This window comes from Ostrinia nubilalis, chromosome 27 (genome assembly GCF_963855985.1).
Source record: "Ostrinia nubilalis chromosome 27, ilOstNubi1.1, whole genome shotgun sequence".
In the NCBI taxonomy this organism is placed as follows: Eukaryota; Metazoa; Arthropoda; class Insecta; order Lepidoptera; family Crambidae; genus Ostrinia; species Ostrinia nubilalis.
This window is the reverse complement of record NC_087114.1, coordinates 886257-902412: the sequence shown is the minus strand read 5'-3', so window position 1 is coordinate 902412 and position 16156 is coordinate 886257. Positions and strand designations below refer to the sequence as shown.

Here is a 16156-nt window from a genome sequence, read left to right as displayed (position 1 = left end):
ACAACTAAATTTTGCAGAGGGATTTTAGTGAAACGCAGGTATTCGATTTGAAATCCGTGTTGAACAAAAGTCAGTTACAATGTAATTGAGAATGTAATACAATTTTTTGATGGTCATTCATTAACTGAAAAATTCCAAGTTATTTTAACGACTAGTTGTAGAACTGTCAAAAAGATTGGTTATGACACCGCATGCGGTCTATACTATACTACATAAATAAAATCATAATCATAAATAAAAATAAATACAATAAATTAAGATTTGGTATAACGCCACAGTATAAAACAAAGTAGCTTACCGCTGCCTGCCCCTATGCTTAGAACTTTAAAAATACGCAACGGATTTTGAAGCGGTTTTTTTAATAGATAGGGCGATTCAAGTGGAAGATTTATATGTATACTTAGCACCCGTGCGAAACTGGGGCGGGTCGCTAGTTTAGAATATTTCTAGCACATCCACGGCAAACTTAAGGCCGGGTAGCAGAGAAAATGGCGAAAATGAGGTTTTCATTTTTCATTTTTGAGGTACTAAACAGTAAAATTAAAGGCTAAGATTTTTATTGGGCATAGTTGAGGATATTTTCTAGGGCTATTAACGGATGGAAACACGATTTGATGAAGTTGACTCGATAGAATAAATTCCCAAAGTCACCTCTATTCGTTTTCTATTTATGGTTTTATTTTTAAAATAAGCGATTTGAGATTCTAAATCTTTTACTAAACTAAAGTTCAGAAATAACTTGAGGGCTTTTAACGGATGAAATTTTTATATTGCGTCTTATTTAGTTACTATGTTAAAAAATGTGGAAAAAATCGTCCATGACGGCTTGGACAATCTCAATCAGTCGCGCGGTGGCGCTTACGGAGGACGGACGCGTGTCAGTTTTTTGGTCGTGACAGTTCGCGATTTGTCAATATTTTTGACAATGATGACTTTGATGAGTCACAGTATAATAATATCAGTGTTACTGGAGAAAGCTTAAATTTTTGATAATTAAAAATTATCAATTTTGTCTACCTATTGAAATTTAAATCGTTCGCATCCTTTTAAACGAAGACTCTACTCATGATACATAGTACATTCCTCAAATATGAGACAAAACCAATGAGTTAAAATTACATTTTAATAGTACCTAAAGGGGTCATTGGACAAAATTCTACGTGCTCACGGACCAGCGTGAGCACGTAGAATTTTGTCCAATGACCCCTAGCTACCCATCCTTATCGCTCGCGCGTAATTATATTGCTGTCGCGACTGTGCGACTGGCACCCGCAGTGAGTGTGCGAGCGCGATAGCAACATAATTACGCGCGAGCGATAAGGATGGGTAGCTTGGGGTCATTGGACAAAATTCTACGTGCTCACGGACCAGACTATACATACAATCGTCTTACACTCTTTAGAAGAGCAAACTGACACAAATAAATAATAAAAAATACTGTCTAAGGTCTGTAGCTAAAGGTCTAAGCTGTAAGATAGAAGAATCTTCTAGCCAAAAAGATGGCAGATGCAGCAGATGTCAACGGATTTAAAACTGGAGTTCATATGACTCCTTGTAGACTTGAGTCTCTAGAGCGTCCCTTCCTCCACCATGCGTAAGAATGTTTCAAAAATACTGTCTAAGGTCTGTAGCTAAAGGTCTAAGCCGTAAGATAGAAGAATCTTATAGCCAAAAACATGGCAGATGCAGCAGATATCAACGGATTTAAGACTGGACTGGCACCACCTTGCAATGTCATCCTCTCATTGTTATCTGTAATGTAAATTATTTTTAAAATTTATTTAAAAAATAAAATGTTCGTTTTATTATTTCAATAATCTGACCTCTCAACTCAACTACACTACACAAACACCTTTGTTCGCAACTGTACTGACGAAACCTCGATATTATACCGTTCATTTAAGATGGCAAGCCTTATGTATGGAACGGTCGCTTTTTTGTAACCTTTATAATTTGGTCGGCTTATAGAAGAATTCCTGATATTTTTTTGCAGTTCGATAACTTTCATAAGTCGTAATATTAGTGGACAAATTTCTGCTCACGATGGACTAATTATCTGCTATACTCTCGACTCTCTAAAGCACAACATTTATAAACATTTTGCTGCGGTAATGCACTCCAGGTAACCGTGTGTGATGCTTATTGCTCATAGTGATTTTCGATACAGAGCCCCGTACATACGTAATACATAAATTATGGAAAGAAAACACCCAGACCAATACAAACAAATATGTATGCAATTTTAGTATGATATTTTTATTTATTAATAAACAAAAAGACTGAACAAAATTGATGCGTGTACTGATTAATGTAATTAACCACATGCAAAGCTTTGTGAATTGCAACAACTATAATTTATTATCCAAGCTCTAAATAATCGCTACTACGAGTAACTGATCATAAAATGTTTTTCCAATCGCTCAAGCTCCCGAGGATCTACCGATAGGTCGGGTGACGTAATCTTGAAATTCTCTTAGCCGGCGCGGAACTTCCGGAAGGTCGGGTGACGCCACGCCTCTTTGAACCGTGTTTACTTTGGCAGTTATATTCTATATTTATTCGATTCTAAAATATATTCCCAAAAGTTTTGAAAGTTGTTTTAATTTGTATCACTTGGATATGATTTGTATTAGAAAGTGCTGTGAGTGTGACGCTTGAACGGAAGGAAGTCAACCTAACCTAACCAACTGCGTATTTCTAAACTGCGTATTTCTATACTGTGTAGCCGCGAGAGCTCTTTGGCGCGCTGTCTTCGGCGAAGAATTGCGCGCGCAGATTTTGACAGCGCGAAATACCTACTTTAGCAGAAATACCAAGCCTTAAGAATCTGCTGTTTTAATGCAAACATATTCAGTCAAAAAACTGCACCATATGTTCGTTTTAAGCTTTCAAAACGCTCTCCTGTAAAATCCATAATTTAAAGATGCGAAAGTTGGCCGTGAAAGTGATTTTCACCGCTATTTCGAGAAGCTAACGATGACTTTTCTTATACAGATGTTCCTCATTGTGGCATCACGTAGAGAAACTCCAAGCGTAGCTCTCTCAAGTGCTTGAAGTGTATTTAAGAGGTCAAGGGCCACATCTCAGTGTCGTGAGTCATCACTGCTGCACTGCACTGTACGAAAACTGTGAGAATATGGGTATGGGTGACTGTTTTATGCCCCTTTTCAAAATCTATACTAATATTATAAAGCTGAAGAGTTTGTTTGTTTGTTTGTTTACTTGAAGGCGCTAATCTCTGGAACTACTGGTCCGATTTGAAAAATTCTTTCAGTGTTAGATAGCCCATTTATCGAGGAAGACTATAGGCTATACAACATCACGCTACGATCAATAGGAGCAGAGTAATGAAAAATGTTGCGAAAACGGGTTTTCACGCGTTCGAAGTCGCGGGCACAGTTAGTCAAAAGGATATGGGTGATTTTGTTTTATGTCCGTTTTTAGCCAGGACAAACCAAAATATCATCGATATTGTAGAGACTCGACATTGACGTTTTGCATCGTGTGCAGACTGCAGTCTAATAAAATCATTTATTCAGTACTTAGACCCTTTCCAGGGCACGTGTACACGTACCAAATACAGCTTGCCCTACCACCACTTCGGGACAACATATGGGCTGGTGCCGAGAAGAAGTGGCGGAAGAAACTCAGTCACCTTTGTCCAATTTCGAGACACATCGTATAAAAAAGATTCCTCTTTCTACTTCTATCACGCTTCCAGATCCATCACTTACGTAATACCTAAAGGATGTCCGAAAATAGTTGAAAAAGAAGCTGGCACAGGTGACTGAGTTTCTTTCGCCACCTCTCAGCACCAGTCCGAATATTGTCCCGAAGAGGTGGCAGGGCAAGCTGTATTTGGGACGTGTACAAGTGCCCTGGAAAGAGCCTAAGTATTAAATAATGATTTGATTTGAAAACACGTCATACTAACACCGGAGCCTAATCTATGTACCTATATCTATAAAAGCGAAAGGTCACTCATCGACTGACTCACTCATCACGAAATCTCAGAAACTAAAGTGCTAGGAGTCTCAAATTTTGCATGGGGGTTCCTTTTAGATCGTAGGTGCTCACTAAGACGGGATTTTGCAAAATTCAATCCTTATAGGGGTTAAACGGGATCCACGCGTACGAAGTCGCGGGCGGCCGCTAGTAACAAACATAGAGACAATATCCTTAGAAGAAACTTAACATCCATTTAAGCGCGTGCGCAAAATGTTTAGACGACAGCACATCAATCTTATCACTGTAGTATCTTATAACCTCGTCATAGAAGCTATTTTGCAACAGAAATGCATAGTCTGACATTGTTGCTATTATCCGTTCGCGATAAGTTTGCCACTGGCAATATGACGTCACTCGAAAGGAAGCTATAACTATGGAAAACTATATTAAAAATAATTTTAATTTTAACTTATTAATATTGATAAAAATCGTGTATTTGCGTAAAATAAGACACATTAATTGGGTTTAATCACTAACTAATGAGGGCTATCGTTTTAGCGCTCACCAGTTAGCGCCACTGTAGAGTAAGGTCCTGTCACTTGCTAGTAGCGAAGACAGTGGCACCAACTGGTGAGCGCTAAAGTGGTAGGAGGACTATTGCATTTGCACTCATCAAGATGGCGCCACTGTAGAGTAAGGTCCTGTCAATCGCCAGGGGTGCCAACTGTTAAGTATAAAAACGATAGCCCTCATTGCGTTTAATCGCGGTTGGGGGAGGGGACGCGCTTTCCACGGACCGGCAAACTTAGCGCGAACGGGTAGTACCAACCTACTTGCTATATTTCCAGACATATCGCCACCATGCCTACCGACCGACAAAAATGGAAGCCCAGGATGACGTCAGGTTCTATTTTAGTAATGCCATTCAAATTAGGCTTAATAGCAACTCATACATCGAGTATTGACGGGTCAATTAGGACTGGTATCGAGTTGTACCGGCGTTTCTTCCCGGCACTTTATAATTCACTTATTGTCTCGAAGATTGGGCCCAAAAGGTAAGGAGACATGTAAAGTGCCAAGGGCTACCTTTTTTTATTATTTTTGACGTCCATAAGTGCCAAAATACTGGTCAAAATTTCATAATTTTTTTTACGGCGAAGCCGACCGCGGCTTCGCCCGCGTAAAAATATTGTCTGTCACAGAAAAACATCTGCGCGTCCGTGTTTAAAAAACCGGGATAAAAACTATCCCATATCCTTTCCCGGGTCTTAAACCATCTCTCTGACAAATTTCAGCAAAATCAGTTCAGTGATTTAGGCGTGAAAGCTACACAGACAGACAGACAGTTACTTTCGTAGTTTCATCATTATTGGTAGGGATTTGATTAGTACCTACTACGCACAAGATTTTGCACTGCAAACCGTGCACCTTACTTTAGTGCGACTTTGAAAATCATGTAAGGGATTTAACGCTGCATTTTACAAGTTTGGTCAGACGACAGATATTTTGTGACAGAACTGTGTGGATGTCAGAAAATATTTAAGCTTTGTGAAAATGTTACGCGCTTCAAATAATTTTCAGATTAACTAATTTAATTTAGTTCATTGTATGCACTTCTACTGTATAAACTGCTCCAAAAATATTTGCGGAACGTGAGTGGGCGAATTTACAGTGATTAAAACACATATTCGCGTAGAGCGAAAAGTAAGTAGTCAGACAAAAAACTTATAAAAAAATGGCAATAATCTAAATGCGAAATACCACTCACTGATTAAAATCTCGAAAACTATACCTACAAACTTGAAATCTGGCAGGTAGATTCCCTAAAGGACGTAGAAATCTTCTCTCTAAAAACGGATTTTACGAAACTCCACCCCTAAGGAGGTAAAACAAGGTCCATGCCTACGAAGTCGCGGGCGGCCGCTAGTGTTCATATGGTAAAATTTAAACACAAAAACAAAATATGAATTAAGAGCCTGTATGAGCTTTAAATATTTACCTCTGTTTATATTTTTTTTGCGCAAAAATGACTTTTGGCGCGATACTCGCTCGATAACAAGAAATGCGCGCGAAAACCGGTTCCACACGATGTTTTGAGCCGCGCCATTTTTATGCCCATGACTTTTATGATAATAACTAAGTTTCGTAATATCGTAGCAGCTATGGTGAAAAACTAATGGCTTATAGTGAAATCATGGAAAGTTACATAAATTATGAGGAGAAAATTTGTGTAATCTACAGTTTTTTTTTATTTTCACATCATATAGGTGTGAAAAGAGATCCCACATTTTAGTCACATGCAGGCACTGAATTGTTTAAGTGACTAGGGCCTAGTAACTAGACATTTTGTACCCTAGTAATAATAAATTTAAATAAAATAAGTAAGTAGGTACCTACCTAACATCATTTAGTTGCAGTTTCTCTTTTTAGAACTAAATAACCCAGATTGTTTACTGTTGGTACATACAGTTGACACTAGTTCAGCATCTATTTGGTTTACACTCAATATTTACTTAAGTAATTTGTATGAAGCGTAGTTGAACATTTAAACTGACAAACAGACTATGACATACAGATATGTATATGTTATAACCAGGATATAGATTTTATTTGGTTTCATTGAAGACGTACTATCATATTTTTAAAACAGAAAAAGATTTGTTAAAAACTTTGAACTTAATTGAATTTTAAATCACTTTTTACTTTGATTATTAACTTATCACCGTTCATATTTCAATTAAGCACTGACATATCTCATGCAGTTGTAAAAATGTGAATTTTCAATAAAATACATATAGTGAATATTAAGATCTTCATATTAGTAGAAGAATTTGTTTATATCCACTATGCACATCTCTGGGGAAAGACAAACCTATCTGCCTTTCAGAGATGTAAAGACCAAAGATTCAACCCAAAAGCAAATGCAGTCTAGAAAAATTTTACCAATCAACTTTAGAGCACTCAGTAGGTACTTCCCTAGACATATCTAGTCTATCACTTCTTTAGGATAAATAGTAAAGTTATGAAAGTTACTTTAGTCACTTATGGCTTTACTACAGAAAACTCAATTGAAAAATAATATGTACTAACATAAGATTTAAATAATTTAAATTATTCTAAAAAACATTAGCAATGAGAATAAAACTTGTCCTCATAATCTGACCAATGTCACACATATGAAAATACACAGATATGTAAATATCTATTCATAAAAGCAATTAAAACACAACAAAGTAGCGCGGAAATACCCACTTTTTACATTAAAATTAATTACTGAGAATTTACAGAATGCCTTGTAAAACTGTCCATTAAAACCCTCATTTTCTTATATGATAGCCTATTAGATCTTTACAAAGTTAAGAAGTTACTCAACATGATTTCAACACCAGAAACCTTATTACACAGTAATTAATATTACTTAGACAGTCAGTGACCAACTGGAGCAACGTTGTTACTAATATAAACATTGCATGCATGATGAGTACCCTAACCCAATAAGAAAAAATTACACAACAAAAGTGTTGGATTGTTTACCTACCTCAGAGGTTATTTATAGCTCAAGAATAGTTACTTCCAATAAAGAATATGATTAATATCCCACGTTCTTCACAACTACTATACAAGGCTATTCTAGACACCAGTTTAAGCTGAAAACTAAATTACATGTACGTAAATATCAACACAATATGTACGTACGTATTTCAACTGAAAATACTCACTGTAAAATAACTCGGTCGATTGCAAACGGTCACCAAATGATATCAGTTTTGGTTTAATAAATTTTGATGTTGTTATGGTGGTTAAATATTTAATTTAACGTTAAAATTCACATTGATACACTATGCCTCGCTCAATACATGACTGCGACTAATTTGGTGTTGCCATGTTACCTCATATAAATTCCCTAAGTTGAAATTTGAAAATGCACCGGGGATGTTCCTACAATAATAATATTTGTATGGTTGGTGGTACAGTAAGTTGCCTACTAGTTGCATGATGAAATGAAATGAATATAAATGAATTAACATATTCTTATAACACCTTTGTTTTTAACCTTCTTCATTTTTTAACTTAATAATAGAAATGGATGATTCTCATCAACCTTTGTACTAGTCAAATTTCCTGGTGGATTTGTCTTACAAAGTGGTTGTGAACTTTTTCATGTATGTAATGGTACGTTTACACGCTTGCCAAGCCTTCGCAAGCGGCAAACAGCTCCAAGCCTCCACAAATCTCGTTTGGCGTTTGAAAGGAGTTTACACGCTTGGGAACGCGTCAGTCTGCAAGATAGATCCAAGCATGGCGGACACCGAACTTGTAACGGCTATTGCATTTGGTTTATCGTACTTTTATTTAAAATGCAAGCAAAGTGAAACAAAAAAAAGAAAAACTCGACGACAACGAAGATGGTGGATGAAAAAGATTCATCGAAATCGTACCAGGTAACTACTATTTTGGTGTAACCATTATCTGTTGTAGTTACGTTATTCCACAATATTTACTGTACCTATATTTTATTTGTTACAGACAATTTATAGAAGAGAAATTTAATGAACTTTTATATGAACCTTCTGGCGAGTTTGATAACTTCTGCCGAATGAGCTATACCGATTTTGAATTTTTACTGCAGAAAATTTCACCAATGATATCCAAGCAAGATACAGACTTCAGAGATGCTATACCGGCCAAATTTCGTCTTGCCATTACGCTACGATTTTTAGCATCTGGTGATTCTTACAAAAGCCTTCACTACATGTTTAAAGTATCTGTCTCTATGATATCAATAACCATTCGTGAAGTTTGCCGATCTCTTAATGAAATTCTAAAGGATCTAGTTAAGGTAAGAATAAAAGAAAAAATTGTTATACATTTGTTTAGGTTTTAATTGATTCATAGGAAACTTTTTTACAGCTTAATTATTTAACTTTATATTTAACCTTAAATAAGAATTATTTTGACGACTCAAAATCTTCGAAAGCATTCAATAAAGCTAAGTTTATAATGTTGGTGTCTCGCGGGGGTGGGTTGAGGATTTGGTCCGATATTATACGAATAGATGACAGGGGTGCTGTTGATGTAGAATATGTAGATGGAGCTGGAGGTATTGGAGTTGGTATATGTTCTGTTGTGTTTGGCACTGAATGAGAGGTTTCTGTGTATGGAGAGGGAAAAAAACTTTGAGTGTTATGTATAGGTTCAGAATAAACGCTATTAACTGATGTTGGCCGACTCTGAATGACTTGAGGAGATGGTGTATGGCGTGAATATGAACCAGCAATTGAGGAAGGTCGAGAATAATATTGAGGGTATGGTGTATGACGCTCATTTGATTTTTGACTGATTCTGTTTATAAACAACCCATCTATTTGGTACATCATAATTTTTCGTTCATCATTTGGCAGTTCACGTAGCTTTATAGCCAATAATTTAGCATATAGATCGCAATCATCTTCTTTGTAAGGAGGTCTATTTTCATTCTGTTTTTGACTTAAAACATTCGTTAATTGACCAAAAGCCACGGCCATTTGCTTTTCAGCCGTTTCAGAATCAGAAGCAAGGCGGCGACGTTTATTAACTGCCTGTATGGATGGTGATCTAGATGGTGGTCTGGATGGTGTGGTAGCCGTACTGGTGCGGTCTCTTATCAGAGGATCATCCTCTGTCTGATCTGTAATTTCTTCTATTTGTTGTGATTGCTGCAAAGAATAATATACAGGGTGTTAGGTAAATGGGTATATGAGCCGACACTAGCCCATGTTAACATATACATATAAATGGTATGGTGAAGTCAGAAAATAGATTTCATCATTTTAATTATTTTGATTTTCATACAAATCTGAATTTTTAAATTTTATTTTGTATGAACATTTAAAAAATTAAAATGATGATATGAAATTTCTGATTTCACCATACCATTTATATGCATATGTTAACATGGGCTAGTGTCGGCTCATATACCCATTTACCTAACACCCTGTATTGTTACTCACACTTCATTTAGTTTCTTTTTTTACAGATGCCCACCACAGCAGAAGGATGGCTTAATATTGAAGAAGGATTCAGGACCAAATTTCCACATTGCATAGGGTCATTGGATGGCAAGCATGTAGTCATTGAAAGCCCAACTCATAGTGGAACAGAATATTTCAATTATAAAAAAACTTTTAGCATTGTCCTTTTGGCGTTAGTGGATAGCAAATACAAATTTGTATTTGCAGACATCGGGAGTCAAGGAAGAATAAGTGACGGTGGCGTGTTTAATAATTGTTTACTATGGAAAAGAATATGTAGGAACGAGATAGATTTTCCACCGCCATGTCCACTTCCAGGATCGAATATTAATATTCCATACGTGTTTTTAGCTGACGGTGCTTTTGCATTGAGTCAACACGTAATGAAGCCCTACCCTGGAAACCATGAAGTAGGCTCACCAAAAAGGCTATTTAACCAAAACTTATCTAAATCCCGAGTTGTAGTTGAAAATACGTTTGGAATTTTAACCTCGGTTTTTAGAATATTCAGACGTCCTATCGATTTAGAACCACAAACTGTGACAGAATTTACGATGACTTGTGTATTACTACATAACTTTTTGAGAACAAGTAAAAGTTCTTCAAATCGATATATTCCTCAGGGTTCGTTAGACGTATATGACAGTAGTGGAAATATGGTTACACCTGGTTCATGGCGCAGAGATAACGACGGATATAATGCATTGCAAACATTACCACAAATACCACGAAGATCTCCGCTGAATGCCAAAGAAGTCAGAGAAGAATTTACTTCATATTTTAATAGGATTGGATAAGTTGATAAAAATGTATAAATAAATTTATAATAAGTAACGGATTTTTTTTATTTAGAATAAATGACTTTTGACTTACAGTTTCGGTGTTTAACCCTTCATTACAAGTATATACTTGCAGTAAGAATGACTCCATGATTTCGTAGGCATACCAAGTGGGATTGTATATTTCATCGGCACCTAAAATAAAAGATATATAATGTAATGTAAATAATGGAATTATAGGAATATAATTTTTATTATTTAAAATGCGTGGAAACACTTTTAAACATATATCTTTTTTGATCACTTACATTAATAGCTCATTTAAATTTAAAAAAAAATTCAAAACGTATCTTCATAAATTAATACGGAAGTGACCAAAAAGAAAATATGATTAAAATATGGGAAATGTTACGGGAATAGGTAATCTAGTGACTAACAGAGAGTTTTTTTAGTATCACAATTATTTTCTCAAACCTTTGAAAACGTCGAAAATTAGAGCGAGACAGTTGCGGAATAATAGAGAAACTAACTTTAATTAAAGTTACACCTTGCTAAGCAGACTATCAAAATAATTATAAAGGTACATCATAGGAACATACCTGCGCCAGAACGCATAGATTCCTGTTTCTTTTTTAAGTGCTTGCGAAAAGTAGTCATCAATATCTCTTTTTTATTTTTTACTTCCTTCACTGGCCTTCCGGTAAGTTGAGCGAGACGAATCCATGCATCTGCTTGTTTCTTCTTATCTTTGTGATTTGCATCTTTCGGATTCCAGATGCAGGATTCCATCTGGTAATGCTCGAGGAAGGAAAGACACTCGTCATTTGACCAGCTACTCATTTTTTATTTTGTCCGTACAAGCGTGTACTCGCCGCGAGATCACAATGCCCACTGAACGTGGACCAACGTGTAAATGCGTCCCAAGCGCTTGCCGCAAACGCCCTTTGATCTGCGTCAAAAAACCGACACTCGACTGGATCGGAAGCAAGCGCCCACAAGCTCACGCAAGCCAAGCCAAACGCCTTCTTTACACGCTTGTGATTGTCGGGGCTTGCCAAGGCTTGGCAAGCGTGTAAACGTACCATAAAATTATAAAAATGAGTGGCACAGGGGCCACAGGGCCTATATTATGATATTGCTTTTTGTTTCGAGTATTTCAATTAAATATCCTAATTAAGTGGAGAAATTCTTAAAGTAGCAACACTTTTTTGACATATAAATTTTTTTTGTCGGTCGGCTTGTGCAAGTGCGATCACGTAAACATTTTATAGCAAGGTTTGGTTTCTAATTTAATTTATTACATAATATTTTCATTATTTATTTACTCTAATTTTTTTCTTACAAATAAGAATATTACGGGTCCTAAAAGTTCATATTTTTATTATTTATTTTGAATAAACAAGTGCCTTAAACGGAACGAGTGTAGATATAACGTTCCGTTCTAAGTTTTACAATCATGTTTAATACTGATTTAAATCATAATTAGTCTGTTTTATTATAAATGATTTATTTGTATGTCTATTTAAAACAACAATTTTACTTATTTATTGTAATTTTGATTTTTAAAATGAATAATTATGAAATAAATCAACTTTTTCTTTTGACATAAGCATTAACTGCGCAAAACCGAACGTACTTTTATTTACACAATTTTCCCTGAAAAATTCTTGTGAAAATTGTACCTTCTAAAAAAATCTGAAAATGTCTTCAGGCGTAACAAAGATGCAAATTCTTTCGATGTATAAATTACTTATGAGAGAATCACAGAAGTTTCCCAATTACAACTTCAGGTAACTGCAAATTTATTTGAAAAATATTACATAACCTCAAAATTGTATAAATTATCGTATTTTGCATAAGATTGCAACAAAATTTGTAGTTTTCTGCTGGCTAAAATGTTCTAAGCTATTCCTATTATAGTTTCATGGTTGGTTTACATTTTAAATATAGCAAATTGAGCTATTTTCACTTCAACATGGAGTTTCAAGTCACTTTCTCTATATTGTTATTAATAAATTTCAGGTCCTACGCTCTTAGGAAAGTTCAAGATGCATTTAGGGCTAACAAAACTCTATCAGACCCCAAACTTGTTAAGAAGGAGTTTGATTATGCAAAGGAAAACTTGGGCATCATTAGACGTCAGGTACGTATTTTTTATTTAAACTTTATTACACAAAGAAAACCACGCCATGGCCACGTACCGGAAAACGCAGCGTGGGATTCCGCCCATAAGGTGGACCGACGACCTGATAAAGGTAGCAGGAAGGCATTGGATTCAGGCCGCTACCAACCGTGCGATGTGGAAGTCATTGGGGGAGGCCTATGTTCAGCAGTGGACGTCCGGTGGCTGAAATGATGATGATGACACAAAGAAAATACAATTTAGCATTCTCACTTGTCGTCGTCGCAATGACTGCATTCTCTACCAGTCAACCTTGAGGTATTACAGATGCCAAAGGCAGGTTCAAATTTAAATTACAAATTATTATGATTTCAAGTTTTAAAAAACCTGTTGACATGTCTCCATAATCCAACATTTTTGAGATAGCAACCCTTCGTCAAATAATTGTAATTTTTACGTATTACAGGTCGTGATCGGAGATATGTACAGCACAGAGAAGCTAGTGATCGAAAATATTAACCAGTAAATGTAAGTTTCATCGTTATCCGTTACAGCTTTACGAAGACATCACTGTAGTTTTTGTGTTTGTTAATATTGTAAAAAATTTCAATATTTTTAGGTTTAAATTCTGAGATGTTATTACAGAAATATTTTAGAAAATCATTTGCAGCTACGAAAAAGATGTTACAATATTCAAAATAAGTACAGCTAGCTTTTGTGATATTCAAAAGACGTTGTATTGTAGTTGTAAAAACAAAATCTATAAAAGAACAAATTATTTTACACAAATAATTAAAACTTGTTTTAAGCTACACTCTCAATAATGTACTATCCGTTCGCGATAAGTTTGCCGCTGACGATATGACGTCACTCGAAGAGAAGCGTCTATAACCATAGCAAACTGTATTGAAAATATTTTTTTATTTATTAATATTGATAAAAAATGTGTATTTGCGTAAAATAAGACACATTAATTGCGTATAATCACTAACTAATTGCGTTTAATCGCGGTTGGGGGAGGGGACGCGTATTCCTCGGACCAGGAAACTTAGCGCGAACGGGTAGTATACGTTTTGTATTGCACTGCCCATTTTTATGTGAACACAACTTTATTTATAATACTCGTAATAACTAATAGTCTGATGTAGTACGCGAATGAACTAGCTCGGAACTGTGTTCATTTATAGACGAAGTACGCATTCAAACTAGTTTCCAAACCCTCAAGTCCTTTAGTTAGTTTATTTTACTGGGTTTATATGTCAACGTAAAATTGTGAATTCATTCAAATTTTAATTTGACGCAGTTAGATTACAATCTAACCTACCCTGCTGTTAGTTTACAATCTTACGCGCTATATTATAAACTGACGGAGTTGACAATTTATTATGTTTCTGCTTCATGGCAATCTGTTTTTCAACAATAAGCCACTTCTTTGGTTGATTCCTCAGTTTAAGTTTTCTTCGAGAGCCATACTTGTGTGAAAATTCATTTCACACACGACTCTCTTTATGTCAAGTGGTAAATCTTTTGTGTAGGCTCGGTATGTCATTTCTTTTTAGGCGGGTATACTGAAGAGCGCCTTACTCATATTTTCTACAGCAGTAGCCAACCGGTTTCACCATTCATGGAAAAATATCTTTGGATAGATCATATCACTAAGACTTCCTCAGTTATAAACTAATACAGGACTTATATTTATTCATGAATAAATATAACACCTTGCTATGTATTGTCTACCAAGTAACTTGCACATCTATACATTATACAAAATAGTTCGTTTCATCGTGTACGTTACTCCAGCTGGAAAGTAGCTCCTAGAGTGATATGAGTAGAACGTATAATTAGTTCCCAACATGGTGTAAATGTGCGCTGAATTAGAGATTAGTGCGTGCTGTCGTTTTGGTACAAAACGAAAAAAAACGATTCCTGCTGGAGTAACGTTGTTCTAGCAGGAAAATTCTAAACGAATGATCGGAAAGAGAAAAACTGTGTACGAGCACATAGCTTATATTTGTTCTATTATGTGAGCTGAAAATGTGATTTGTGCGTCTTCAGGTTTTCGAGATACTGCATGTCCTGCCAGGGTAACGTTTTGCAGAATGCTCTATCTCAATAACCGTTATATGTGCGCCTATAGAATAAACACACACGAGTAGCTCTTGATTTGTGCGTATTTGTGAAAGAAACACGTTTATGAAAATATTTATAAATATCAAGTAATCGAGCTTTCTTCAAAATCCGAAAAAATCGTGTAGCGCCTGAATAACACAACATACAAGCTCACTGAAAACTGTATTCGATCCTTCTTAATACGTATTATAACCATAAAAAGTTTCAAAAACGCACATTCATGGGTCATTGAATAATATCACTAAAAGTAAATACGACGGTGCTATAACTTTGAAGTCAAAATACAAGGAATCAGCTACACCAAGATGAGCGGATGTCAACCTTATAATTAGAGCGTTTATTAAACAAATATAAAATATAATATTCAGCTTGAAATGTATCGCTTAAAAAAAGATATACACAAAAATATCAAATTGTAAATAACGGCTGGTTACCCGACCAAATTTGAATGCATACAAAAAAGCGACGGATTCATACACATCGATGACCTTCTACATTGAGTGTATTAAACTTAAGCTGTTGTTAGTACAGTCGTGTTCAAATGTTTTGGCAATTATTTTAAATAGTCGTATTTTAGATTGTTAATGAAAAATAAATACAATTTGTAACCACATCAAATAAAAAACCCTTATTATTTCTCTTCTTAAGAATCTCTTATCAATTTATCTTAAAAAGTATTTAATCATGACGTAAAATCACAGATCAATATCGTTCGAAAGACAAGACACTACTGGACAAAGGCCTCCCTCAAGGATTTCCACAAACACCAGTTCTGCGCCACTCGCATCCAGCTACCTTCCGCGACCTTCACCAGATCGTCGGTCCACCTAGTGGAAGGCCTGCCCACGCCACGTCTTCCGGTTCGTGGTCGCCACTTTGTGGTGGAACTCTCCTGCCTCAGCGGCCATAAATTACTAAAAATGTTTTATAGACATGAAAGAAAAGTGATTTGTGTTGTGACAAACTAAATTTCATGCGGGTGAAGCCGTGGGCAGAAGCTAGTATTAATATAATACACATATTTCACGTCAAGACTTAATTGTAAATTATAATATAGGCGCACTTACACATTACTCATGCAAAAGATAAGAAAAAAAAGTTTGTCATTAAAATTTATTTTTTACTTGTTATTTTGTACTTCAGTGTACTTCGGTACAACAAATTTC

General features: G+C 35.7%; 3 protein-coding genes and 1 long non-coding RNA gene across 4 annotated transcripts in view; 2 read left to right on the top strand and 2 right to left on the bottom strand.

The window, feature by feature from the left end:
* LOC135084772 (uncharacterized) overlaps nt 1-7802 on the bottom strand; it is a 30891-nt gene extending 23089 nt beyond the window's left edge. The window contains exon 1 of the mRNA XM_063979511.1: nt 7668-7802. The gene's annotated coding sequence lies outside the window, so the exon portion shown is untranslated. The remainder of the gene's footprint in view (nt 1-7667) is intronic.
* Nucleotides 7803-8120: 318 nt separating this feature from the next.
* Nucleotides 8121-10793, top strand: LOC135084838 (uncharacterized). The gene is made up of 3 exons (XR_010259944.1): nt 8121-8390; nt 8476-8788; nt 9965-10793. It is a non-coding gene; the product is annotated as an uncharacterized LOC135084838 (long non-coding RNA).
* Nucleotides 8808-11815, bottom strand: LOC135084837 (uncharacterized). The gene is made up of 3 exons (XM_063979576.1): nt 11338-11815; nt 10833-10933; nt 8808-9644 (listed from the first exon to the last, which is right to left on the bottom strand). Exons 1-3 carry the CDS (start codon nt 11576-11578, stop codon nt 8898-8900), a joined length of 1089 nt encoding a protein of 362 aa, XP_063835646.1. The 5' UTR covers nt 11579-11815; the 3' UTR covers nt 8808-8897.
* Nucleotides 11816-12361: 546 nt separating this feature from the next.
* LOC135084917 (LYR motif-containing protein 4B) lies at nt 12362-13408 on the top strand. The gene is made up of 3 exons (XM_063979663.1): nt 12362-12528; nt 12761-12881; nt 13327-13408. The coding sequence occupies exons 1-3, from the start codon at nt 12440-12442 to the stop codon at nt 13384-13386; spliced, it is 270 nt and encodes an 89-aa protein (XP_063835733.1). The 5' UTR covers nt 12362-12439; the 3' UTR covers nt 13387-13408.
* The last annotated feature ends 2748 nt before the right edge of the window (nt 13409-16156 follow it).